Source organism: Mus caroli, chromosome 19 (genome assembly GCF_900094665.2).
Source record: "Mus caroli chromosome 19, CAROLI_EIJ_v1.1, whole genome shotgun sequence".
Taxonomy (NCBI): domain Eukaryota; kingdom Metazoa; phylum Chordata; class Mammalia; order Rodentia; family Muridae; genus Mus; species Mus caroli.
The window spans coordinates 26,047,332-26,075,240 of record NC_034588.1 but is presented as its reverse complement, the minus strand read 5'-3'; the positions used below and the strand labels follow the sequence as shown (position 1 = coordinate 26,075,240).

At 44.8% G+C, this 27,909-nt stretch overlaps 2 protein-coding genes across 4 annotated transcripts in view; one reads left to right on the top strand and one right to left on the bottom strand.

The window, feature by feature from the left end:
* Nucleotides 1–20: 20 nt before the first annotated feature.
* Ak3 (adenylate kinase 3) lies at nucleotides 21–27,530 on the top strand. The gene is made up of 5 exons (XM_021152180.2): nucleotides 21–308; nucleotides 10,153–10,272; nucleotides 20,972–21,144; nucleotides 22,007–22,125; nucleotides 25,412–27,530. Exons 1-5 carry the CDS (start codon nucleotides 158–160, stop codon nucleotides 25,530–25,532), a joined length of 684 nt encoding a protein of 227 aa, XP_021007839.1. The 5' UTR covers nucleotides 21–157; the 3' UTR covers nucleotides 25,533–27,530.
* The window catches only part of Cdc37l1 (cell division cycle 37 like 1), a 52,035-nt gene continuing 27,824 nt past the window's right edge, over nucleotides 3,699–27,909 (bottom strand). The window contains exon 7 of one of the 3 annotated variants that reach the window (XM_029472789.1): nucleotides 3,699–3,822. In XM_029472789.1, the coding sequence (XP_029328649.1) occupies nucleotides 3,733–3,822 (90 nt within the window). In that variant the 3' untranslated portion in view covers nucleotides 3,699–3,732. Of the gene's footprint in view, nucleotides 3,823–14,715; nucleotides 16,754–21,626; nucleotides 23,536–27,909 lie in introns of those variants that run through there. The other 2 variants (XM_029472788.1, XM_021152176.2) reach the window with 2 other exon arrangements.

Below are 27,909 nucleotides of genomic sequence, written 5' to 3'. Positions count from 1 at the left end.
GGGGCGGCCCCGGTGGCCGTCGCTCACTTCCGGGAGAGCCGGGCGTCCTGGCCACCGCCCGCTTGCAGCTGCCAGCCCTCCAGGGCCGCGGAGCCTGTGAGCGCGCAGGCCAGGCCACAGACCAGCGTCTGCGCAGCTCGGACCACCGCCAGCCACCATGGGGGCGTCGGGGCGGCTGCTGCGCGCCGTGATCATGGGGGCCCCGGGCTCCGGCAAGGGCACCGTGTCGTCACGCATCACCAAACACTTCGAGCTGAAGCACCTCTCCAGCGGGGACCTGCTCCGCCAGAACATGCTGCAGGGCACAGGTGGGAGCTGAGACCGAGGGCTGGCGGCGTGCGATCGTCCCGGCTGGGCTTTGCGGGCCGGGGTCGAGGGTCCTGCGACGCGGGTGCAGAGCTCCCCGACCTCGCCTGGGGAAAGAGCCGTTGCGCCCCGAATCCTCTGGCCTCCGTGGGCAGCTTCGGGTAGATGGGGGGAGGGGGAAGGAAAGGACTAGGAAGTTCAAAGACTGAAGGAAAGCCTTTGGCTTTGTTTTTAGAAGCTCATTCCGCACAGCTGGCAGCTGCGGTGGGGGTCCAGCCGGGGGGGGGGGGGGGGGGGGAGCTGTGCCTGTCTCTCCACGTGTCCTTGTATGCAGAAGGCAGGCTTTGGCTCTGCCAGGGTTAGCTTCTTTTTTGTTTTTTTTTTTTTTTCCTACACCCCCTCCCGCTCATGGTAAGCTCCATGGGATCTTGTAATTCTGACCTTTCTCTCTGCAAGGTCAAGTATTACTTATTTTCATTGCAGTCACAAAGTTGGCTTAGATTTTGATGCCCCCAGACATTTCTTAGGCACTAAAGTTGTCCTTGTAACAGTTACATAAACGATTGCTGTGTTTCTCTTCCCAAAGTCTTCTAACTCAGCACAAAAAAGCTAGCCAACACTTTACAAAGGGTGGGTTTGTGGTAAGTTCTATTTTAAGAAAAGCATTTTTTTTTCATTTATTTTTTGGGACAGTGTCATTCGATGTATCTAAGGATAACTTTAACTTAAGTTTGACATCCTCCTGTCTCAGCCTCCCTAGTGAGTGCTGGGATTCCAGGCGCCAGCCAACTAACAGCTAAACTATTTTTAAAAAGCTTGCACCAGATGTGTTTCTCCACAATAGTGTTGACCTTCAATTACAAACCAGTGCCTATTTTGAAAATTCATTTGAAGGTTATTAACACAGAAATAATACCTGTTCAAGGTTTAAAAAAAGAAAGTAAAGATCCGGGAGAGGAGGGAAGATGGAAATACATAGAGTAAAAAGCAAAGTTTTCTCTTAGTCCCTACCTCAGCCCAGAGCCTCGGAGAGAAACAGTCTATCTCCTTCTGGAAATGTCTTTGGGTAAAGCTCTTTAGTACAACCTCAGTGTATCAAGTTACCATCTACTTACTCCACATGGGTGTTTTCGCACAAATGCATTCAGCCCACCATCCCATATGGAGACATTGTCCTGTCCCCACTGCACTGCTTACCATGTGTCTGCTCAATCTACCTCGATTTATTTACCTGTCCACTCCCTCCTGGTGGGTGTATAGCTAATTTCTAGGAAAGGGTGTTTTTTGTTTGTTTAAAAGACATTGATATTCAAGTGTGTGCGTGGGGGTGGGGGTGTGTGAAAACCCACTGTTTTCCTTTTCTTTGGCTCGATCCTTTGCACCCCTCAAGCATGTTTTTGTTCTCGTCTAATGTTGACCTTAAGAAATAATAAAGGCTGCAGCTAATTAAACTTTATCGAAAGGTTAAGTTGTTTGACTCTTGCTAAATGTTCTTAGTGCAACAGATTGCAATGTGAGTTACTGCAAACAGTCCCAAGTCCTGAAGACTTTGCTGCTATCCAAAGTACAGAAGAAGTCTTTAGGGGTGACCTGCATACCCGACTCAGAGCTGGCCTGACTGTGGGTGGCAAAGAATGCTCATGGGTAGGAAAACACAACATTTGAAAAGAGTAAATGAAAGGGTATTTAAATACATTTCTGAAAAATGAAAAAATGAAGAAACAATGCTTCGAGTTACACGTTAACCCCTGTTAAGCCTCAGGGTGCCCAGGACTGCATCTCTGAAACATGGAAAGAGACTACAGAGACCAAGGAGCTGAACACACAAAGTTGTTCAGCCACCCATTCGGCAGTTTTAATGGTCAGTTCTTTTTTATGACACAGAAAGACAAATACTTTCTTAATACAAACTTTGAAGATTCATTATTGGAAGTAGGTTTTTTGTTTTTGTTTTGTTTTAACAGGGTCTCAGACAGTTGCTCTGGCTAGTCTTGAATTTGGAGTAATCCTCCTGACTCAGTTTCATCAGGGTTGGAATTGCAAATGCTCTGGCTCTGCTAGAACTAAATAAAGTTCATGAGAGAAGTCTTTGCAGGTCAAAGTTCAAGGTCCACACAGGCAGCTAGGTCTTTGTTCAGCTGGGAAAAGTTACAGATCTCAGAGGGAAGCCCCAGCCAGGCCCCTTGGGATGCTCTCCACGGAGCCTGGCTCAGCTAGTTGATACTTGAAATCCTGCAGGTCCTGGGATGTCGGGGCCACTTGTTCTTCAAAGAAGTAACAACAATCCCTTAGTAAGGGCAGAACACAAAGCTTGGGAGGCATCGTGAGATTGTTCCCACAGATGTTAATGGTTTATCATGTAGAGTAGTCTTTACTAAGTGGCGTCTGGCCGGTCCCATGTAGGGCCTTTGCAAATTTATATTGAGAATATAGTCTATATTCTCTCTATACATTGAGAATATATTCTCAATAAATATTTGTGAATGGATTAGATATTTCCCACAGAATGAAGCAAAGGAGGTGTAATCGTAAACAAAACAAAACAAACCCGAAAACAAATTCTGAAAAAGTGCTTCATGTTTTCTGATACTAAATCGTAAGGAAGGAAGGAAGGAACAAAGTAACGAACGAATGAAGGAGAGAAGGGAGGAGGGAAAGACGGAAGAATACAGAAGGAGAACTGACATCCTGCATAGACGGGCCTCACCTGGAGATCATGGATTAACCCCTTGGTGTTCTCCTTTCCCTTTCTGTTGTGCTTGTATGCAGTTGTACAATTGTTATTAGTGCTTTGTATCCTCATGAGTTGTGAGCATGCTTATAGATCATCTCAGATTTAATTTCACCAAGACTGAACAAGACATTTATATTTTGCCCGATATCGGCTATTCCATTTTTTTCCAGTGCCAGAAACTGAATCTCAAGCCCTGTGCATGCGAATCAAGCACTGTACCCTGGACCCCTATCAGCCGGGGTTTATGTTCCTCACTGTTCTTTGCTATAATAAATAGTTCTATGAATCAGAAGAGCTGGCGGCAACTTTGCTTATTTTCCTTTGAGTAAATTCCAGGGGTGGAATTTCTGGAAACTCCTCATCATTTAGTAAGTGTTCTTTATAACCCTGACCATACAGTTTAGCATGTGTTCGGTGGCCATGGTGATAGCATCCATTCCTTCCAGCAGTAATCACATCACTATTTCCTACTTGGGTTTAACATGCAAGATGTGAATAGTATTTGTTAAGATAAAAAGTCTATGTGAGAAAAACAGTCATCTCGGAAGAGTTGAGAATGACTCGGGAAACACCAGTTGCCCTGTTGACAGCAGTTGACCTGTAGACTTTAGACTACCAATCAGGACCGAGCAGTCAGAGAACTACAATCGAGACTTACGTGGTTTAAATGAAATTTAATCCTCTCATTCCTTTCATGAGAAAACCGAGTTCCACAGAGGTTGAAGAATTCCCGTAGTGATAAACAGCCTTTCTGTGTTCACCGGACCCGAGCAGCACATATCCTGAAGTGGATGATACAGGGTCATTAGTATGGGCCTAGACGAGGGTGCGATTCAAATCCCTCTCATATACACAAAAACCAAAATGGGAATAAATTGCATTTTCTGAGGTACCAGGGTGGAAACCCAGGCCCTGAGAGTCAATTATGCATTTTCCCCCACAGATCAGGACTTCCAGAATTGAGGTTCATAATGTAATTTTAGGTAGATTTTTAAAAAATTTATTTCAAAGTGCATTTGCAAAAAAAAACTTATTATTTTATGAACATTTTAGCTTACTTATTTAAAAGGTGTGTTGCGTAAGGGAAATAGTAATAGAAATACTTCATCTATGGCAGCCATAGTAGCCTCAGCGTGTGAGCGCAGAATCTAGTCTAGCTCCTTGGTGGGTGCTTCATCTGTAACGCCAGACTAGAGAGCCAACCCTTTATATCTCCTTTGCTATCATCTGTATGGAGGGAGAGTCTAACTCAGTAGGTCATCTTGGGAAGTGTAAGTGTGGAGAACTAGCTCAGACTGAGGGTAAAACAGGTGGTTTTTATAAAGGTAATTTGTAATAGTCAACACATTTACGTGGCTTGAAATTAAAAAAAAAATCTAAATGAATATTTAGCCATGAGAGCTTTGTACAATGTTTCATGCACAGGCCAGGTGGTGGTGGCGCATGCCTTTAATTCTAGCACTTGGGAGACAGCGGCAGGTGGATCTCAGTAACTCTGAGGTCAGCCTGGTCTACAGAGCAAGTCCACTACAACCAAGACGACACAGAGTGACCTCATCTTAAAAAAAAAAAAAAAATTAAAAACTCTTTTCATGCACACATGACTTGGTTCTAATCTGTCTTCCCTTAGTGGGCAGGTTCTCAACTTATGGGTGACAAAGCGAATTCCAGGACAACCAAGATTACAAGAGACCTCGTCTTTAAAAACCTAACTAACTAAACAAACAAACAAACAAACAAACATTTATGCACACATGACTTGATGCTAATCTGTCTTCCCTTAGTATGATGGCTCTCAACCTGTGTGGGTCAAGACCCCTTGGGGGAGGTTGAGTGACCCTTTCACTGGGGGTCACCTAAGACCATTGGGATACACAGATATTTACATTACAGTTCCTAACAGTAGCAAAATTACAGTAATGAAGAAGCAACAAAAATAATTGTATGGTTGGGGTCACCAGGAGGACATGAGGAACTGTATCCAGGGGTCACAGCACTAGGAAGGCTGAGAACCACTGTTTTTCTGTAAGTGGTAGCACAGGTCCGTAATGTTCAGAACCCTTGGCAGCGTGCCTTCCAGGAGTTCACTTCATCTCTCCCCAGCACTGCCTTGTTGAGATGATTCATGCAACGTCCACATTTAAAGTGTATGTAAAATCCAGCGCATAAGTATGCCGCAGAGTTGGGTAACTGTTACCACAACAGATTTTAGGACATTTTTATTACCCACAAAAGACACCTCATACCTAAGAGACACTCCCATCTCCACCCACCCCACCCAAGCCTCTGGCAACACTGCTGTATATTTCAATGCCCACATTCTGGACATGTTGCAGAAATGAAATGACGGTCTGTGGGTTTTGACTTAGCATGGTCATATTTACTTCTAGCATGTTCTTAGGGCTACTTGGGGAATGCTAAGGAGGAGAGTTTTGAGGCATGGCCTCTTACCTCCCTCCAAGTATGTGTGTGTGAGTGTGTGTGTGTATGTGTGCATACACGTGCCACACTGTGTATGTGGAGGTCAGAGGACAACTTGAGAGTGGGTGGATTGTCACTCTCTATCACGTGGGTCCAATCAGGTTGTAATGCTCAGTCATAAGAGCCTTTGACCCTAAGCTGTATCTGCTGTTTTCAGAGTGTCTCACTGTGTAGCCTAGGCAGATAGGAACTCCTGGGCTCAGGTGACCCTCTTACCTCGGCCTCCTGGGTAGCTGAAACTTGGGGTGAATGGCACTGTTCCCAGCTTAGGCTTTCAAGGATTCTGTCATATTATAGCACTAGGACTTCATTACTTTTTTTGTATTATGTGGATATGTTAAAATGTTCAGTTGATGTTTGAATTAGCTTCTCTTTTTCCATTATTTTGTATCTAAATAATTCAGAGCAATCTTTAAAAAAAAAAAAAGACTGGTTTATGACTGCTACTACAAAAAATAAGCTTAGGCTAAATTGTTAGGGTTTTTTTTTTTTCATTTTTAGTACAGAAAACAATGTGTTTCCTTTGGTGTTTTTATGCATATGTCACTGTTCTTTGTTCTCCTTCACCCCCCACAACACATGTCCCACCCCCTTCATAGATCATTTAAAAAAAAACACACCACAGCTAGAACTCAGGAGAATCCTGACCCCTGTCTGTCTGTCTGTCTGATCACATATCCATCCACCCACCCAGTGATCTGTGGGTCCATTAGGTGGACACACAGAATATGAGATTCCATTGAAGGTGCTCACAATGGGAGTAGGAGCATGGGGTCAGGCAGGCATCTGGATATGTTAGTCACAGTGGCTGTCATAACAGCACATCAGACTGGAAGGCTGGAATAGCATTGTTTTTGGAGCCTGGAAGTCTAGGATCAAGGCTCTGGAAGAGTTGGTTCCTGTCGAGGCTTGCCTGTCAGGCAGGTCACCCGCCACCTTCTGACTTTCTCCTCGGGCGACCTTTCTTCTGTCAGGCACTCCCACTGTCTCCTCAGAGTTTACAATTCCTGTCAGATTGAGGCCCCACCTTATGACCCCATTCAACCTGAATTACCTTCTTCTTGAGGTAAATACAGTCTATGAATATAGTGAAACATTAGGCGTTAGGTTAGTGTTTCAGTATATGGACTTGGGACTGAAATATCTCAGTCCATAGCAGAATGTAGACATGATGGTTTCAGAAGATGGAGAGAGGGGAGACAGAGAGAGGAGCTTGTGGCATATGGAAGCCTAAAGAACTTTTGGTTCCCTAGGAAGTCGAGGATGTCTTACCATAAGTCTGTGGTGGTTTGAATATGCTTGCCCCAGGGAGTAGCATTATTAGGGGTGTTTCATTACTAGGTGGAGGAAGTGTGTCACTGTGGGGGCGGGCTTTGAGACCATCCTTCTACCCACATGGGAGACAGTCTTTTCCTGTTGGCTTTCAGAACAAGATGTAGAACTCTCAGCTCTTCTAGCACCATGCCTATCTGGGCACTGCCATGCTTCCTGCCATGATGATAATGGACTGACCCTCTGAACCTGTAAGCCAGCCCCAATTAAATGTTGTCCTTTATAAGAATTACCTGGGTCATAGTGTCTCTTTGCAGCAATGGAAACACTAAGACAAAGTCCTTTAAAATAATGTCTGTTTTCATTGGTGTAATCAAAGACTAGACACTGAATAATTCATATATATAAAAAAACAAAGTTTATGTAGTGCACACTTATTGGGATTGGAAGTCCTACAATCTCAGGACTGTACCTGGGTTTGTGCTGTGTTATACCTTGTAGGCAAGTGGGTGAGTGAAGAAGAGAGAAACCACAATAAGCAGTCACCTAGAAGTCATCCAACATCCTTCATCTCTGTATGAGGGTGGACTTAGGACCAAACCTCTCAAAGGTTTCAACATTGTTTCTCTGGGCATCAGATTTTATGAGCTTTGGCTCATGAACGTCTGGCCACCCAACACATATCCGTGTGTTTTGATTTGTTTATTCTGGGCATACCACATGATTATGAATCGGATTATCTATCAAAAGAAGGAGCAAGGGAATTAATTGTGCAGAGGTTAGGAGGGCCAGATTGTGTTAGTCTCCTGGTAAGGGGTATGCCTGGAGGGAAGGGGTTGAGGGCCAGGGAAGAGGTAAGATGAAGACAGACCATGGGCATGCAAGGCAAGCATCATGCCACTGCCAGACCCGTGGAACTGGGAGAAATTCTGTCCTGAAGCACAGCGAGGAGGAAGCAGGAGACAGGTCTGGAAGAAGAAGCCTTCCAAGCTGTGTCATCTTTGAGGGGAGAGGGCGTATAGCAGCTGGAGGGAGGAACCATGGCCCAGGGAGATTTTTGTGTTTGTTACTTTTTTTTTTTAATGTAATTCTCATGAAATACTCAATTCCTGGAAGAATTATAATAATTATGTAGGGTTAGGGTGAAATTTAAAGGAACATTCATGGGCCTGGAGAGATGGCTCTGTGAGTAAGAGAACTGCGGCTCTGCCAGAGGACCAGTTTGATTCCCAGCTCCATATGGCAGCCATTGGTGACTCCGGTTCCAGGGGATCTGAGGCCCTCTTTAAAAAGAATAGTCAAAAGAGACAAATGAGGTCTACATATATTATGTACATGGACCTTTCTAAAGTCTATTTTATTTAGTTATTCTAATTTTTTATTTTTATTTTTATGTGTGTGTGTGTGTGTGTGTGTGTGTGTACATGTGAATGCAATTCCCTTATTGCCCAGAAGAGGGCACTGAATCCCTGGGAGCTGGAGTTACAAGTGTTTGGGGTGTTTTGTTTGTTTGTTTTTGTTTTTTGTTTTTGCCACTCAGTGTGGGTGCTGTGAACTGAGTGCTCTGAATAGCAGATCCACAATTCCAGGCACCCCCCACCCCCACCAGAAAAAGAGTTACTTTAATGAGTTTGTGTTGCGCTCAACTCATCCAGCAAGAAAAAACGCAACACGGTCGGATTCTTCTCAACAGCCTTTTTTATTTTAGGAACACCTCCATGCTACAGGGGAACTCTGGAAACCCCGGGAGGACTGCTTATATACACCCCAGCACTGGGGAGAGCTATGTGTCCTCCTGGGATTGGTCAGTCTGTCGGCATTTTGATTCGTATGCACCTCCTCGGGTGGGGTTAGCGCCACATTTGGGCTAGTGCCTGCCCAATGGCGTTGTTTATGGCGCCGTGTACTGCAGGCCGGCGCCATCTTTTAGGGCGCGGCTGCCTACAAGTTTGGAAAACACTCTCAGACACCCGGCCATTGTTTTATAAACTTGATGGTCTGCTTGTCAAATGGCAGCTGATATTGCAATGATAAATTCTGGGTTAAAATTCATACTGTAGGCATCAGCCACCTTTTTCTTTGGGGTGGGGCCTCTCCCTGGCCTGGGGTGAGATCTCCTGCCAAGTGAGGCAGGCTCTCTGGCTAGCAACCCAGAGATCCACCTGCTCTTGCTGGCTCCCTTCTGTATCACGTGCCCAAACCACCACAGCAGCTTCTGTTTTGTGTGGATTCTGGGGACTGAACTGAGACCCTCATGCCTTCCAGGCAAGCGCTCACCAACAGAGCCACCACCCTCTTTAGCCCTTCTGTAATCTTTGCCTCCCAAAAGTTTTTAGAAGCTGTAGGAAAATGAAATAATAGTTGTAGACCCTATATGATGAGGAATAGCCTTGCAAGGCAGTGGTGGCCCATGCCTTTAATCCCAACACTCAGGAGACAGAGGCAGGCGGATTTCTGAGTTCGAGGCCAGCCTGGTCTACAGAGTGAGTTCCAGGACAGCCAGGGCTATATAGAGAAACCCTGTCTCGGAAAATGAAAGAAAGAAAAGAAAAGAAAAGCCTTTTGTAAAAAAAAAAAAAAAAAAAATCTTTTTGAGACGGGGTCCCTTGTCGCCTGGGTGGGTCCTGAGCTCTGTGGCTGAGGGTGATCTTGAACTTCTGACCCTCCTGCTTCCACTACCCCCGATGCTGGGGTTACAGGCTTGTTCACCTACCACGGTCAGTCTTAAGCTGGAGAGCTACTCCAAGGCTTCACTCACGCTAAGCAAACACTTTTAAAACTCAGCTAAATCTACACCCTTACCTCTTCCTGCTTCTTAGGTTTTTGTTGTTGTTGTTTGTTTTTTTATTGGTTCTGTATTTTTTGAGACATGGTCTTTCTATGTATCTGTGGCTGTCTAGAACTCACCGTGTATTTGAAGTTGGCCTCAAACTTGCAGAAATCCTTCTGCCTTGGCCTTCTGACTGTACCACTTCCATTTTGGTTTTGTTGTTCTTTTGAGATAAAATCTCATTATAGAGCTCTGAATAGCTTAGGCCTTGAAGAACACATGGGTGTTGAGTGTGGGGTAATCCCACTGTCTTTGGTTCTCTTTGGTTTGCTTGTTTTAAGACAGGGTCTTCTGTAGCACAAACTGGCCTCAAACCTATTAAGATGCCCAGGGCTGGCTTTGAATTCATCCTCCTCCCCCCACCTGCTGGTACTACATGTCCATCATAGCCTCTGCTTATAGCAAAAAAGCCATTGATTGCACACTTTACCGTGGACCCGGGGTCCAGAAGCATCCTGTAGATATCTAATTCCTGAGACCTGAAATGGGATACAGTAAACACACTTAATGGCTTTTCCCTCTGTTGTAGAAATCGGTGTGTTGGCCAAGACTTTCATTGACCAAGGAAAGCTCATCCCAGATGATGTCATGACTCGGCTGGCCCTTCATGAACTCAAAACCCTTACCCAGTGTAGCTGGCTGTTGGATGGTAAGTGAAGTGCAGTGCCCTGAGCATCTCTGCAGTTGGTGTAATGAGTGCTGGCAGGAGAATGAGCAGCTGGGACAATGGGCAGCCAGTCACCTATGAGTCTGTCTTTAAAATTTAACTAGTTAACCGACCAACTTATTTTATTTTTGAGACAAGGTATGACGTATCCCACTCTGGCCTCCAATTTGCCATGGAGCTCATGGTGAACTACAACTTTTGATCCTCTGGTCTCTGCCTCCCATGTGCTGGCATCACAGGAAGGGGTGGCCATATGTGGTGTTGTGATTCCTCGGGGCTGCCTGCATGCTAGGCAGGCATATTACCAACTGAGCTCTACCCAAACCTGTGTTTGAGCAGGTAGCTGCTTGCTTCCTTTTCTGAGAGAAACTATGGATACATAGGTCAACATTTTATTCTCGGGTTTAATGAAGCCTTGCTTCTGTGAGATATTGGGATTTAGAAGCGTTCCTGGTGATAGGCAGCCTGTTTAGCTGAAGGAATGTGGTGCTTGAAGGTTGAGTATAGACGCTGCCCAGCACAGGGAAGCGGCAAACTTTCCAAGAGAGCAACCCATGGCCACCAAGGGAGTATATCTGGGGACTGGGCCAAAGACAGGGCACCAGGGGGAAGGGCCTGGAATGTGGAATATTTGTTTTTTATTTCTTCATTGTTGTACTGGAACAATGCCTTTTCCTTTAGAAAAACTGAAGCGGATGAAAATGTATAAGAGAAGCAGCCTGGGAGTCCTCAGTGATCACACCCTTCCCCGGCACTGCTTTGTATTGCCTCTTATTAATTCAAACAGGCATTCTCTACAGTGATAAACACACACATGTAACATATATAAACTTCCATTCACTATTAGATATAAGTTTTTCTCTCCCTATGAAGTAATATCTAATATTGTTTTTCTTTATATAGTATGTTAGTTAGGTTGTTAGGTTTTTGTTTTTTTGTTTTTTTTCTGGTGTGACAAATACTTCACAACTGGAAAGTGGAATGATTTATTTGGGCTCCTGGCTCAGAGTTTTCAGTCCATGTGGCACGCAGCCCGTTGTCTCTGGGCCCTGTTGAGAGTGTGACTGAGTCAAGCCTGCTCTCTTCGTGGTGTCCAGGAAGCTCTGATGAAACAAGAAGTAGCTAGGGACAGTACAACCTTCAAAGGCACGACCGCAGTGACACCAAGCAGGTCCTACCTCTTACATTGACTGCACCTAGATTACGTCATGAATGAAATCACAGCCATCTCTCAATGATTGGATCTGCCAACTGGGGACCAAGACTTCAACACATAAGCTTTTGGGAAGTAAAACGTATTACCTAAATTATATATATATATATATATATATATATATATATATATATAGAGAGAGAGAGAGAGAGAGAGAGAGAGAGAAACTGTGATGGCTATTCTTGCATGTCAACTTGACTATATCTGGAATTATCCAAAACCCACACAGCTGGGTTAGGCCTACAACTATATAGCTAGGCCTATAACCAGACTTAAGGCTAAGTAGACTCCTGGAGATACAAGGAAGTGTAGTCTGTGAGGAGGTACACCATACCACTGAACACCTTAATGAACCTGTTAATTCATTCAAGCAGAAACCTGGTGAATATGTATGGGAATGGATTTGAAGCATGTGGGATAATGGTGGAAGGAGCATAACACTGGATCAGGCTGAGCCTGTTGGCATGGGCCCTCTGAGTGAGAGATTCTAGGTTAAATATGGGAGCTTGCACAGTAGAAAAGGGTGTCAACATTTATTTGAATGGCTGGCTGCAGCGTTTCTCAAACAATAGCTTACTAAAAAGAAGTTAGAGGTGCCTTTGGCCTAGTGTCAATGAGAAGATTTTAAGTCTCAGGGAAATTAGAATGCTAGAGTGGGTACACTGTATAAAACCTAATCCTTCACAATGGGAAGGCCCAGAAGACAAGCCCTTCACCAATCCTGTAAGCTGCAAAATAGTGAGAGGGGTGCCAGCATATTTGAAGAGGTTTGTTGTTGCCCTTTTCCTTGTGCCAGACCTTAGGGCTGGAGATGCTGTTGCTGAGTTGTATGAATTAAATGCAGTGGACTTAACTGGGACCCAAAGTAAGAGCAGTCAGGCAGCAGCACTGAGTGGCCAATAGCAAGGTGGTCATAGTTATTGTGATGGGCAGCCTAGGCAAAGCAATGCCCATAATGGCTGACCTATTAGGACCAGCACAGGCAAAGTGACTTATGGAGGCATGACTCAGATAGACCTTTGGTGCTGGCAAATCAATCACAGGGTTTACAGGTATGAAATAGGTAAGAAACCTACTGCATTTTCGTTTGATCTGTATAATTGGAAAAATTCTCAAACCAATAAGAAAGGCTACACTGGTTGATGGCAAAAGAGACTCTTGGACCGTGAACCAGTTTTCAGACTTGAGGCAGTTTGCAGACCCAGAGCCCCTTGTTCTTACCTGTAGACTGAGGAATGCTATGGCTGCAAAGGGTAAATGGTAGAGTTGCCTTTCCCAGGAAAAACAGTGAATCAAAAGCAGTAACACACCCTGGAGGAATAACAGAAACTGGTGCCACCATCAAAGGCTAGGAAGGGGCAGGGGTGATGGTCCCATCACACGTCCCATAACTCTATCTGGCCAGTGCAGAAGACAGACGGATTATGGAGAATGACTGCTATCAAAAACTAAATGAAGTAGTGACTCCAGTTGCAGCTGTTGTACCAGATGTGGTGTCCTTACTTAGGCAGACTGTCTTAGGATTTCTATTGCTTCCAGGAAACACCATGACCATGGAAAGGGTTTATTCAGCTTACACTTCCATATCAATGTTCATCACCAAAGGCAGGTCAGGTCAGGTCAGGAACTCAAGCAGGACAGGAACCTTGAGGCCAGAGCTGATGCGGAGGCCATGGAGGGGTGCTGCTTACTGGCTTGCTTCCCTTGGCTTGCCCAGCTTTTCTTATAGAACCAGGACCACATGCCCGGGATGGCACCACCCACTATAGGCTGGGCCCTCCACCACTGATCACTAATTAAGAAAATGCCCTTACAGCTGGATCTCAAGAAGGCGTTTCCTCATCTGTGACTCCTTCTTCTCTGATGAATCTTGCTTGTGTAAGGTGACACAAAACCATCCAGTACACAGAATAAGACATTTCTTGGTACATGGTATGCAGCTCTTGATCTAGCAGATGCGTCTTTTTCTTTGCACCCATTTGTAAGGGCTACCAGAAGAAATCTATTCTCATTTGCAAGACTAGCCATTTATCTTTATAGTTTTACCCCAAGGACAGATGAACTCTCCAGCCATGTGTCATAACTTAGTTTGAAGGGACCCTGATTGTATGTCCCATCCATAAAATGTGACTATTGGTTTACAACAGTTTGGTGATTAAACCAAGAGAGTAGGAGGTAGCAACCACTGTAAAAATCATTCTTTTAAAAGATTTATTTATTTTATTTGTGTACACTGTAGTTGTCTTCAGACACACCAGAAGAGGGCATCAGATTTCATTACAGATGGCTATGAGCCACCATGTGGTTGCTGGGAATGGAACTCAGAACCTCTGGAAGAGCAGTCAGTGCTCTTAACCACTGAGCTATCTCTCCAGCCCATAAAAATAACTTTTATGTGCCTGATAATAGTCATCTCTGAAGGCTTACTGCCTCTGTCTGCTAACCTAGTCCTAGTTCTGGTAGTGTCTAGCCTCTGTACAATCTAATATAGGCCTAGAATGTTTTCAGCCTCTGAGTCTTCATGCTGAATAAGCTCACCCCTTTCTTGTTCTTTTCTGATCTCTGGCTGGCTGGTTCAACTCTGGCTTCTCTGGGCTTCTTCTCAATTGCTCTGCTTGGCCTCATAGTAACTTTGGCAATATGTTCTAACCTTCTGGCTCATTCTGTCTTCACCCTGTTTCTGTAAAACTCTTTGGGCAAGACTGCCTCCTTCTCTTCTTTTTTCTCTCTCTGCAATGCTCTCTTAAGCAGCTTCTCTTTCCACATTAACACCCCCCCCCATTCCCCTCTCATTGGGCATATCCTATCTTTGACTCATTCTGTTAAATCTTTCTCTGATTCATCACTTTTTCTGCCACTCAATTAGACATCACTTTCAAACAAGGGTGCTTCCTTCTACTAATTTACCTTCATTGTTTGAGATTAGTGTATACTAAGGGTGTGCCTGTATTCCAGCCAGAAGGACTAAAGGTGTGTGCTAAGGGCTAAGCCACACTACAACTTGAAAGTTGGTTTTTTGTTTTTCTTTTTTTTTTTTAAATTTTATTTATTTATTATATGTAAGTACACTGTAGCTGTCTTCAGACACTCCAGAAGAGGGAGTCAGATCTCGTTACGGATGGTTGTGAGCCACCATGTGGTTGCTGGGATTTGAACTCCGGACCTTTGGAAGAGCAGTCGGGTGCTCCTACCCACTGAGCCATCTCACCAGTCCGATTTTTTGTTTTTCAGTAAATAACAATTTTAGTGTTCAGTGTGATTAAATACCCTGCAATAAACCACTTTGGACTTGTTGGTAACATACATACATATCAGAGGATGGGAAATAAATTCAACCAGTGAAACTCTTAGGAGTCCAGTGGGGTGGGGCATGCAGACATATTCCTTCTAAGGTGGAAGGTAAGTTATTTTACCTGGCCCTTCCTACCATCAAGAAAGAAGTGCAACGTTTAGTGGGCCTATTTGGATTTTGGAGACAGTCCATTCCTCTCTTGGGTGTGTTACTCTGGCCCATTTACCAAGTGACTCAGAAAATTGCTAACTTTGAATGGGACCTAGAACAGGTGAAGGCTCTTCAGCAGGTCCAGGCTGCTGTGTAGGATGCTCCACCACTTGGACTTGATGGTATTTGAGGTGTTGGTGGCAGATATGGATGCTGTTTGGAGCTTTGGCAGGCCCACTAGGTGAATCACAGAAGAGATTTTGGATTTTAGAGCAAGGCATCATCTCAGACAACAATTCCCCCTTTGAGAGAGAGAGAGAGCTTTTGTGCCTTAGTGGAAACTGAACACTTGCCAGTAGGCCACCAAGTTACCATGTGACCTGAGCTGCCCATCATGAGCTGGGTGTTATCTGATTCACCAGGTCATAAAGTAGGACATGCACAGCCAGCAGCAAGCCATTATCAAATGGAAGTGGTTTATATGTCATCTGGCCCAAGCAGTCCTGAAGGCACAATCAAGTTAAATGAAGAAGTTGTCCAAATGCCTATGGTTTCTACTTCCATAACAATGCTGCCTGCTGCTAAGCGTGCACCTGTTGCTTCATGGGGTATGACATATGATTGGTTGACTAAGGAAGAAAAGACTAGGGCCTAGTTTACCACTGGTTCTGCACATTATAGGGGCAGAACTGGACACATTATACACCCAGAGATGGACAGCTGCAGCATGACAGCTCTTTTCTGGGACAACCCTAAAAGAAACTGGTGAAGGGAAATATTCACGGTGGGCAGAACTTAGGGCAGTACACATGGTCATACATTTTGTTTGGAAGGTGTAGTTAAATGTATGATTGTTTACTGATTTATGGGCTGTAGTCAACAGATTGGCTGGATGGTCATGGATTGGAAAAAGGCGTGATTGGTGAGAAAGACATCTGGGGAAGAAGTATGTGGCTAGATCTCTGCAAATGGATGAAGGGTGTGAAGATACTGTGTCCCATGTAAATGTTCATCAAAAGAGAACTTCAGCAGAGAGATTCAATAATCAAATGGATAAGATGACCCGTTCTGTGGGCAGTCAACCTCTTCCCCAGCTACCCCTGTCATTGCCCAATGGGCACATGAACAAAGTGGCCGTGTTGGCAAAGATGGGGGTTATGCTTGGTCTCAACAACATGGACTTCCATTCACCAAAGCTGACCTGGCTACAGCTGCTGCTGAATGCCGGATCTGCAAACAGCAGAGACCAACACTGATCCTCAGATATGGCACCATTCCCAGGGGTGACTAGACAGCTACCCGGTGGCAGCCTGACTACACTGGATCACTTCCTCTGTGGAAAGGACATTTTGTTCTTACAGGAATATACTTATTCTGGTTATGGGTTTGCTTTTCCTGCATGCAATGCTTCCACCACAACTACTATCCAAAGGCTGACAGAATCCTTACCCACCACAATGGTATTCTAAACAGATAGAATCCTTACCCACCACAATGGTATTCCAAACAGATAGAATCCTTACCCACCACAATGGTATTCCAAACAGACTAGGAGCTCACTTCACAGGCAGAGAAGTGCACTAGTGGGCTCACAATCATGGAATCCATGCTTCCCCCCATCCTGAAGCGACTAGGAAGATAGAAAGATGGAATGGCCTTTTGAAGACACAACGTCAGCTAGGTGGCAGCAGCCTAGGTGGCTGGGCTGGGTTCTCCGGAAGGCAGTATATGCTTTGAATCAGTGTCCAATATGTGGTATGGTTTCTCCCATAGCCAGGTGACCCAGTCCACGGGTCAGTCAACAGGGTCTGCAAGAGAGAGTGGGGTCTGAGGGGCAAGAGACTGGAAGAATGGAGACAACACAGGCTATCTGCTCGAGTCTTGTTTATTGAAAGGCAACGATGGATATATATGCACTTGCTGGGGAGTGCAGCTGGAGACACTTAGCCACAGGTCCAGGATGTATAGGAGAAAAACAAGATGTGTTCATCTGTGGTGGGCTTCTTGCAAAAACATCATGCTAGGAAAACAAGTCTCTCATCAGGATGGAAAAGTAGCACCTGTAAGTAAATAGCCCGAGATGGCTGCAGAGATGACAGCTGCTTTCTGCTAGGAGTCCCAATAGCCAGGATCCACAGGCCCAGGAATCAAGGGGTGGAAAAGGGGATAGTTCCACTATCACCCCAAGTGACCCACTAGGAAAATGTTTGCTTCCTGTTCCTATGATCTTAAGTTCTCCTGGCCTAGAAGATTTGGTTCCAGAAGGGGGAGTGCTCCTGCCAGGAGACAAAACAAGCCTTCCATTGAACTGGAAGCTCAGACTTCCCCCCTGGCCACTTTGGGTTTCTGATGTCCTTAAATCAACAGGCTAAAGAACTGTGTTAGGAGGGGTGACTGATCCAGATTACCATGGGGCAATTGGATTGCTTCTCCACAATAGAGGTAAGAAAAATGTCTGGAATGCTGGAGATCCTTCTTAGGGCTCTCTTGGTGCCATCATGTCCTGTATTTAAAGCCAAGGGGAAAGTCCAACAATTTAATCCAGGCAGGATGACAAAGGGCACAACAGACCCATCAGGAATGGAGGTATGGATCACTACTCCAGGAAAAGAGCCAAGACCTGCTGAGGTGCTTACTGAGGGAGGAGGAGATAGAATGGGTGGCAGAGGGAAGTGGTAATAAATACCTGCTAAAGCCACGTGACCAGTTACAGAAGTGAGGATTATAACTGACATGAATGCTCCCATAAAATTTTATTAAGAATGTTTGTACAGATATTTGTTTTCTTTCCTCCATTTTATCATATAACATCATTAAGAGAATACCACTGGTTATCACATTTAAGTTTTAAGATACTAAAATGTCCCTTAAGGGACATTTGTCACCTGTTCTAAATTTAGAATGTGTTTGCAGTTGTGTGAGGGATAGTTATATTGTGTTAGTTATGACCTGGTTAAATATATAGTGTGTTTGTGGGATAGTTATGTCTAGGCATTATTATGACCTGGTTATTGTTTTCATTTGGAAATTAAACATGATGCAAAGTTGAGAAAGGGTAGACATGTGATGCCTATTCTGGTTGTCAACTTGATGATATCTGGAATTAACTAAAACCCAAGTGGCTGGGTATACCTGCAAAGGATTTTTTTTTTCTTTCTTGCTTCATTTGAAGTGTGAAGACCCTCTTCTAATCCAGATCTTTTGAGGTGGGAAGATCCACCTTTAATCTGGGCCATACCTTCTGCTGGCAACCTATATAAAAGACATGGGAGGAGGAAGCTTCCTCTCTTTTGCCTGCTTGCCCTGGCTCTCCCACTGGCAAGTCCATTCCTTCACTAGCATTGGAGCCTAGTTGGCATAAACTGAAGAGTGAGACATCTAGCCTCATGAACTGAACAACTATTGGATTATTGGACCTTCCTTTGGTTGACAGCCATTGTTTGACTAGCTGGAACATAGTCTAAAAGCCCTTGTAATACGTGTGTGTGTGTATTTACATTTTCCATATCTCTGTTATTGCCCGATGTGCACATGAACAAAGTGGCCATGGTGGCAGAGATTGAGTTTATGCATAGGCTCAATAACATGTACTTCAGCTCACCAAGGCTGACCTGGCTACTGCTTGGGGTGCAGCTGTGTTTTCAATGTTTGGAATGATGATATAAAAGAATGGTTCTTCTCCTGTAACAGGGTATTTTGATTCAGGTCTTTTATCCCAATGGATGTTTTGTTCTGATTTATTGAAGATAAACATTAAAAAAAATGTGTAGAGCACTTTGCCTGAACCTGTGTATGTATATCATGTGTGGGATGCTCTTAGAGGTTAGAAAGGGTGTCTGAGCTCCTGGAAGTGGAGTTACAGGTAGTTGTGGGTGCTATGTGGGTGATGGGAACCAAGCCTGGGTCCTCTGCAAGAGCAGCAGTATGGGCATTGTAATAAGAACTGGGCCAACAGGGAGGTATTTGTTAGGCCTTTTTCAGTGTAAGCTCCTTGGTTACAAGGGTTTAGGCATTAGGTTAGGCAGCCAGTGTTCACATTTCACTGCCACTGCTGCACAACGTTAGGAGCTAAAGCAAGGCGTTTGCTGCTGCTCTGTCACCTCTCCTCATTTGTAAATTTGGATAGTAACAGCACCTGTCTTATGGTTATTAGGGCAGTTGAAAGAAATGGTCCCTGTAAAATATGTATTGGCATATGAAAGCATTCTGTGGATTGATAGTCTATTATTCTTATTAAACATATTGCATTTTTTTCTCTCAGATGACTTATTTTATTACAAAATTTAGAGTAGGCACTTGTTTTTTTTCCCCTCAACTTGGGGCTATATAAAAAGTTACAGTTTGAACGTCTTTTCTTTTGGAGGCAATTTTCTCTCCACCCAGGTTTCTTAATTGTTATTTTATCACCTTATAAGGTCTAAGTCGTGAACAAAGCTTCCCTGCTTACTTATTAGCAAGATGTGGTTTTAGCTCCAATAAATCATCGCAAATGCATTTTAACCTTTATCACTTTTGAAAAAAATGTATTATTTCTGTCAGTGTTAGCTTTTCCATGTGTTCTGGACACAATGTCCCGAGTCATAGCATTACAAAGTAAAATATTTGGATCAGAATATTATTTCAAATTCCCCAACGTACTTGGGGATTCAGCTATCAGTTCTAGTTGCTTTTCTATTTTTCAACCACATTGTTTAAACTATTTTAGCTGCACTGGCCAAGTATCCTATTTCTCAAATGCCTCAGAGCACACGTTTCCTATCAGAGTTTTCATACTTTGTTTGGGCTGTGTAGACTTTACCGGCTGAACATTTCGGAACACCCTAAATCGCAAATCAGACATTTTATGATGTCTTCGAATCTAGATTTCTGGGTTAGGGATGTTCACACTGCAAGAACTGTTTTACAGGCTGCCATGTTGCCCTGTACTTTGCTGTCATATTCTGAACACAGCCTCCTGAGGTTTTGAGTGGAACTGACAGTGTCCTCCTGATTCATCCTTTTTTTGTTCTTGTTTTGTTTTTTTTAAGCTAGGGTCTCATTGTGCAGCTCTAGTTAGCTTGGAACTCACAATGTAGACCAGGCTGGCCTCAAACTCAGAAATCAGTCTGCATCTCTACCTCCCGAATGCTGAGATTAAAGGAGTCAGTCACCATTCCTGCCTTATTTTGTGCGTGTGTGGGCTGCTGGAGGCTAGGAGGTGTCAGATCCCTTGGACCTGGAGTTACAGGTGGTTGTGAGCCACACGATGAGGGTACTTTGTGTTTGGGTGGTTTTTGTTATTTTGTAGCATTTTTTTGGTCTTGTATTTGGCTGTTGTTTTAGAGAACCAAGCCTAGAACTCTGACTTCACCTGAGATGAGTCTTAACCTGAGATGCGTTTTCTGAATGTTGTGCTTGCATGTTATGCTTGTGTACCATGTGCGTTCCTGGTGCCCTCAGAGGCCAGAAGGTAAAATCAGAACTCTCCAACTAGAGTTATGATGGCTTTGAGCTGCCATATGGGGCCAGGGGCTGAACCTGAGTCCTATGTAAGAGCCGCAAGTGCCTTAAATCACTGAGCCATCTCTCTGGCTCCTTGTGTTTGTTTTTGAATCTCCTGTAGTTCAGACTGGCCCTTAACTAACCCCACTAATGTATAGCCAAGGCTTTGACCTCTGGGACCTCTTGCCTCCACTTCCTATGTGCTGGGATTACAGGCATGCCATCAACCCTGACTGGAGTTCAGTTTGGTTGGGAAACACGGAGATTCTAGTAAGATGGCAGGCAGACCGTCTTCCCTTCTCTACTCAGGCTTGAGTAGAGAACCCTGGGAGGGCAATGTGCTATTGATACAGAAATACTGTCACATGCACTCAGAATGTTTGACCAAATACCTGAGTACTCTACAGCCCAGTCAAGTAGACAATAAATTTGATTTCAGTTATATTACGGCCCTGGTCAACATGCCTGGTGTCATTCCTTGGGCTCAATTTGCCTAACACTTTTTCTTTCTTGCTGGCCTGTCTCCTCTCTTGCCTCATATAAAGGATTTCCAAGGACACTTCCACAGGCAGAAGCCCTGGATAAAGTTTATCAGATAGACACAGTGATAAATCTCAACGTGCCCTTTGAGGTCATTAAACAGCGCCTTACTGCTCGATGGATACATCCTGCCAGTGGTCGAGTATACAACATTGAATTCAACCCTCCCAAGACTGTGGTAAGTGACTGTAGCGAGCTGAGCTGACATCCACTCTAACAGGCATAGCTGTGAACTTCTCATCCTATCTGACCAAGATTACTGCACGGGTCCTATCTCCTGCAGTCTGGTGGTAAGAGGTGTTCCTGTGCTAATAGGCTTGTTAGTCATTCAGAAGTGCTAAGGTTGGAATAGGAAATGGCCCCAACAGCTCAGTGTGGTGTCACTTGGTCTCCAGATGGTGGCATAATGTTTGAGGTACATCACAACTGGAAAAAGTGTGTCACTGGGACATCTGCAACCTATGAATGACCCTTAGTCCCTTCTCCACTCTGCTGCTTGTGCATCCTGTGATAAAACCCCACCCCACACCCACTCCAACCATGACTAATGAGCCCAAGCAGCCAAGATTTGGACCCTCTGAAACCATCTGCCCAAATAAACAGTTGCCCCCCTCCTTGTTGTGTTTCTCAGGTATTAATTACAGCAATGAGAAACCTAACACAGAAAAAAAGCATATATTATTTTTTTTACTCTGTGCCAGAGTGTGAGTGAAGGGCAGAGGCTGTGAGGATTTGCAACACTGGCTCACAGTTGGGATTTCTTCCAGTATCCCATGTCTGGGAGCCAACCCTTGAGGACTTGGGCCTGGGGGTGGGGAGGGATGGGGGAAGGAAGAGGCTTCCAAATCCAAACCATACAGCACTATGGAAATGACTCTGGAGTCTCATCACAGCTGCAAAGCTCTGCCTTTAGTTTGGATCCTGTTTACTGGATCCTGTTTGCTTTGAGCACAGGTTTGTGATTGGTGCTTGACCACAGAAGCGATCTGCTTGAATGGATTCTGTCCTGCCGAGCTGACATTCTTCTGCTTGCTGCTTAGGGCATTGATGACCTGACAGGAGAACCTCTGATTCAACGCGAGGATGACAAACCAGAGACAGTGATCAAGAGACTAAAGGCCTATGAAGCCCAGACAGAGCCAGTCCTGCAGTATTACCAGTGAGTTCTTGCTTTTCTCAGCTTGCACAAGCAAGGTTTTGACTTTCCATACTTCACAGCTGAAATACTAAGCTACAAGAGGACCTGATCCCAGCTGGTTTAAGCAATAAGGACATTTCTAGGCTTCTGTAAAGAAAAGACGACTAGAAAGTAGGCAGGGCTTCAGTCTCCTAGGTTCGCCTGCTTTTGTGTACCGGCTTTGTCCTCCTCATTCCTGCGTGGTTGCTGGTTTTGCCAGAAAGACCATGTCATCCTCTTTTGTGAAGGGCTGAGTAGACCTTTTATTAAGTAAACAAACTTTTGCTTTGAACATCATTCATATGAGACAGAACAGCCACGCTCAGGACACCTCATACTTACTGTTGCAGGGCTGGGCTCCTGCCAGTTTCAACATCAGTCCTGGGGCTTGGGAGGGTCGGTACAGACTAGTCCACATCCAAGGCTTGGAGGCTCCATTTCCACCCACATTCTGTCATGGAGTGGATGGCTGGAAGCAGTGCTTGGGCACCAGGTACAGTAGTGCCCACCAAGTGTGCTGAGAGGACGCTGAAGCATAGAATTTCAGATGGCAGCAAGCCTTAGGATCACGTATGTGGTCAAATGTCTTTGAAAGCTTACATTTTTGTCTGCTCTACAAGGACAGCTGTATCTTAGAGACGATGAGAACTATTAGAGCTGATACCTGACTCAGGCCAAGAAGCAGTTTGGTCTCCTCTGCCCTTCCTTCTTCCAGGAAATGCCTGCTGCTCTTTGTTTTCATTGTATCCTGCTAACGATACTGCCGTACAAAGCAGTACCAGCGGTTGCAAAACTAGCATTGATGCCAGAGTCAGAAGGCCTAGGTTCAAACCCCAGCTTGGTATTTAGCAAACATGGCCTTCACTTCTTGCTTAATCTCTGTCTCATTTCTCTCTCATGAAACGTGGGTGAGGCTGGAGGCTTGAAAGTGAGCTGTCCCGGGTGCACAATACGCACTGGACATATATTAGCTGTTGTTGTGGCCATTACTGCTGCACTGGGATAAGTATGCAGGAAAATTCATAGCCAGCCTCTGAATTGTCCCAATACTTCTAATAATTTATTTCTGGAGGGTGAAATTACAAGAGTTGCCAATTCACTTTCTACAGCAGCCATCACTTAAGTTTGTGTTTGTCTGTCAAGTTTGTCTCTGAAGACTGGCAGCTCTAGGACAAGGCTTTTCATCTCCGTGTCACCGACTCCTTACTTACGTCAGTCGGTATATAGTGTATTGCTTTAGAGAACCAGAAGAGACTTGAAGTGAGACGCCTGGGAAAGGCTTGAGGAATCCTCGGCTACTGAATCGATGTTGGGTGCTCTGCTGGCGCTGTGCCAGGTCCTTGTCCATGCAGACAATCAGACTCAGTTCCATTGAGCCTCCAAGAATGAGAACTGGGCGAACAAGATTTATCAGCAGTGAGATACAACATGTGCCTATTATCATCAGAAACTGCTCACACTGGCTTAAGCAAATGGTGGTGGTGGTGGTGGGGCGGCTCCAAATACAGCCGGGTGGCCCTGGGACTTCAGTCACCAGAGGTTGCAGTGTCTTCTGATTTTAGCTCAGCTCCTGCCAGCTTCAGTTAACTGAACAGTAGGGACAGTCCGCCCCACCTCCCCACGGCCCAGCTAAAGTCATGGGGCTGATGGTGGTTAGCTCCAGCCACGCACTGTTGTGAGGCTTGGGAACAATCTCACTAGAACCTCATGTACCAAGTGTGGTCAGCGTGATTGTTCACAGGACACAGAACAGAGAATGCTTTGTCTGGGCAGATAAAAAGCACCACTAAGGGTCTGTGAAGAGAGGAAGTACCCGTAGGGATTAGTTCTGTCAAAATGTGGCAAAAGTTGAGAAAAACTATAGAAACCAGCGACTGGGGAGCCCACGGTTGGGTGGAGGGTGTCTTTCTTTTTGGGCTCTTGCCACTTCTTCCATACAAATTCGAGCTTTTCTGCCTAAGATCCCATGCATTTACCTCTGGGCTTACAGGAAAACAGGAAGAGCCTTAAAAAGAAGCTACATAGTAGCCAGTATTGTTATTTTAAACCACGTTTTTTTGTTTTTTTTTTTTTTTTAAAGCCCTATTCTTTCCAGCCTGGAATGTTCATCTGATTGGAGATGTTCTTACTCTTTAGAAGGCTAATTTTTTGTAGCTGGTTCCATTCCATTGCAGAGCAATCATAATTGGCAAATGTTCACGTGGTACATCTTAAGGATCGAACAGTCAGGCAACAGTGCACTCCTGGCCCCAGTGCTCAGGACTAAAGTGTCACTCTGAGGCTTTCCCCTTCAAAGCTTGCTCTCTCTGAAAGCTCTAACTGCCAGTGACTTTACATGCTAAAGGGCGACTACTATGCAAATAACCCCTTTGCATTTCTTCTCAGTAAGCAATGCTTACTGAGTTTACTTAGAAAGCAGCTGCTATTATTTAAGTTAACCACACAAATGTTACAAGGTGTCAATAAAGGGACCCCTCTGTCCAAGTGAAAGCCCAGTGAGAAAGGCAGCAGAGCCATCCCAGCCTGGTTTTGGAAAGTAATAAATCAAGCATTCTTTATCTGGCCCATGGGTGACTTGCGAACCAGTGTGTACACCCAAGAAATGTGTGTGGGTTAGGGGTGTTCAGAACCTTAAGGTGGTTCTGAGAAGCAAATCCCGGGATTCTGAGCACCACTCTTCATCCGTTCCCCTATTGATCACTGGAACAAAATAAATATTCAACCATTGGTCTGTATAGTGACAAGTCAGATAACCCGAAAGAATAAACAGAGAACCCTGACAGAAAAAAACAGGACAGGAAGGCAGAACAGTGGAGAAAAGAGAACTCGGTCAAAGATAGGATAATGAGTGTTAGAGACAAAGCAAGGCCAAGGTGATGTCCTGGTGGCTGGTGGCCCTGTTTTGAATCCGCCAACCTGGGGACTGAGGCTGAGTACCTTCCCAGAAGACAAGTGTATCTGCCAGCAGGAGGGAGCATCTGGACTTGTGGCACGCTGTAAAGTGTTAGTATAGGCTTAACCAACAACAAAGTCTCAGTATGACAGCTGACAGCCTTTTAAAGAGCCCCTTTCTTGATGCCAGAAGGCAAAACATGAACTGCAGTCTACAGTTTGCATTGTCCAGTCAAGTTTCTTGCCCCTGGATCAGAGTCCTAAATACACATCAGGACTTCTAAGCTCACATGAACCTTACAAACTGTCTGGAGAAAGCGCATTAGGACAGTCAGACCTGTATAATCTACCTACCTATTTTGTTTTTCATCTTTAGGAAAAAAGGGGTGTTGGAAACATTCTCCGGAACAGAAACCAACAAGATCTGGCCCCACGTATACTCCTTCCTACAGACGAAAGTTCCAGAAACTACCCAAAAGGCCTCTGTTACTCCCTGAAGAGGACAGCAATTGGCAGGATGAGGCGGGGCCTCCTCACCTCTTCTTGCCTCTGTATTTCAAAGCTCTTTTCCTAAGACTTCTCTAAAAATTATGATTTATTCCTAATGGCTAAGCCAAATGAGTCAGATACTTAGCCTGATCTGTTAAAATAGCCTCATATGTTTAATCTAGGCCCTGGTTGTCTTCTGTGGACGTGCAATTCGAAAACGTCAGACATGTTGAAACAAACTAACTGAGAGCACAATTAAGCGAGCAACTGGTGACCATCTAACCTTCTGTTCAGTTAGTCAAAGTGGTTGATCACATTTTCATGTTTTTCTGGAAAAGTTAAAAAAAAATTACCACTCAAGGCAGATAATCTCATTCGAGGCTTTTCAATAAACCAATGCCCACTGCAATCCAGGAAGATGTTTTCTGGCCTGAAGGGATGTGGTATTAGAAGACACTGTCTATAGATTCCAGAAAGAAAGCAACAGGCTTTACAGATGTTGCTAAATGTAAACTCACTGCTACCTTTACAGGAAAAGCCAGGGCACAGGCCACCATGCTGTGTGTCCTCTACTTATCCAATCTGCTATAAAAATGCAGCCACTGGCATGTAGGGACGTGTGACTTGGCTATGGACCGAGGTGTATGACTTAGGTTAACTGACTGAAGTTCTAGGAGGAGCACTGGCACTGACAATGGCATTAAGTCCTAAGTTCTCCCGTGTCACTCAGCGTGAGGACCAAGTTTTAGGCCCTGCTTGTTTGTTTCCCTCTTTGATCCAAATGGACTGTCTGCCTTGATGAGCAAGACAGTAAAGAGAAAACTAAAGGGTGACACGACACCCATGGGAGTTTGCCACTGTGCAACTAGACGGGACATGCTGGGGACAGCCCCCCAGGAGAAAGACTGACTAATCCACTACACAACAGGTGTAGTCATAGGATTTTGCATGGTGGATTCAAAAGCACTGTAAGGGAGTTCCCTTAAGAACATTATACCTGTGTTGAAGTTCTAAATTAAAGATCCTCTTGTCTCGCTCGGCCTCTCTCAAGTGCTGGGATCACTGCGTGCTACCACTTCCCACCCTAATTTAAGGGGAAACGATTCTTCTGGTACCATCTAAGCAGCCTCCGCTTCTACTTACAGCAGTGGGATCCAGCCAGCCTGTGTGCTGGGCAGGCACCCTATACTGTGGTTTATCTTCAGCCCCCTCTGTTGCTGCTGCTGGTGGTGGTGGTTCGGTTCTGTTGCTTTGACAGGATATCACTGTGACTGTCCTGAACTCTGTAGACAGGCTGGCTTCAAACTCAGAGCGATCACCTGTTTCTGCCTCCCAAGTGCTGAAGTTAAAGGTGTGCACCACCACCACACTCAGGCTGGCTTTGGATTATTATGTAGTCCAAACTGGCCTCACATTCAATCCTCTTGGTTTAGTCTCCTGAGTGCTTAAATTACAGGTGTGTACCATTAAACCAACCCTAAGAACCCAAATGTCAGTCACTTTAGATTTCTTAGTGGGGCAAGGACCTGCCCTTACATATTGTGGCCTGAAGGGAAAAAATATGAGAAGATCAATGAAAAGACAATTCCCCCTTTCAGGAAAGATGTTCTCTTATTTTACTTGGTGCTAAATCAAAGAATCAAGCCTTTGTTCAAGCCTTTGAAATTTTGGCCTATTTTATTTCAGACAGCAAATGGTTGTTATATATTTGGGAGCGGGAAGGAATGTTTGATTTTTAAATTTCACTGTTGATCTTTCAAATAGACTAGGCCTTAGGATTACAATGAACAACTTTGTCCTTTGTCAACGTTTCTCTACTGCCTTATTTGGATGCTGATAACCACTTCCTAAAACCTGTTGTGAATTACCTAAAGCTAGGCCTGATCTGCGGGCGATCTCAGCACTGTGGCTGTTGCCCTTTACCCCTGGCCCTTCACAAACCCCCATCCTGTCTGCTGCCACAATGTCTCACTGGCTTCTTTCTAATAAATGGTTTTCAAACAGTACCCAGGCTGCCTCCATTTTGATCTTCGGCTTTAGAAAGAGTCAACAGACTTTCTAGACGCTGTTACATGACATGGAGGTTAAAGAGGGTTAGAGAACATGAAGTGACAAACTGTTCCCCTGTGACCAGATCAACCAAGATTTTCCATTTGGGAAACTTGTATGGCTTCTATTAAAACCAACAAAAGGCGCTTCTCTTCTGCTGCCGGATAGGCTTATGTCAGACACCGATTAAGATCGTTGCTGGGGCTGGAGAGGTGGGTCAGCAAGAAGAGCATTGGCTTCTCTACCAGAGGACCTGGGTTTGATTCCCAGCATCCACACGGCAGCTCAGAACTTATCTGTAGCTCTAGTTCCAGGGAACCCAATGTGTCTGGCCTC

What these genes read in the sequence shown, in the direction of transcription:
- Ak3 (XM_021152180.2), top strand. Translation starts at nt 158, where the DNA reads ATGGGGGCGTCGGGGCGGCTGCTGCGCGCCGTGATCATGGGGGCCCCG. An exon ending in GTGTAGCTGGCTGTTGGATG is followed by an intron (nt 10,273 to 20,971) that starts GTAAGTGAAGTG and finishes CCTCATATAAAG; the next exon opens with GATTTCCAAGGACACTTCCA. An exon ending in TCAACCCTCCCAAGACTGTG is followed by an intron (nt 21,145 to 22,006) that starts GTAAGTGACTGT and finishes CTTGCTGCTTAG; the next exon opens with GGCATTGATGACCTGACAGG.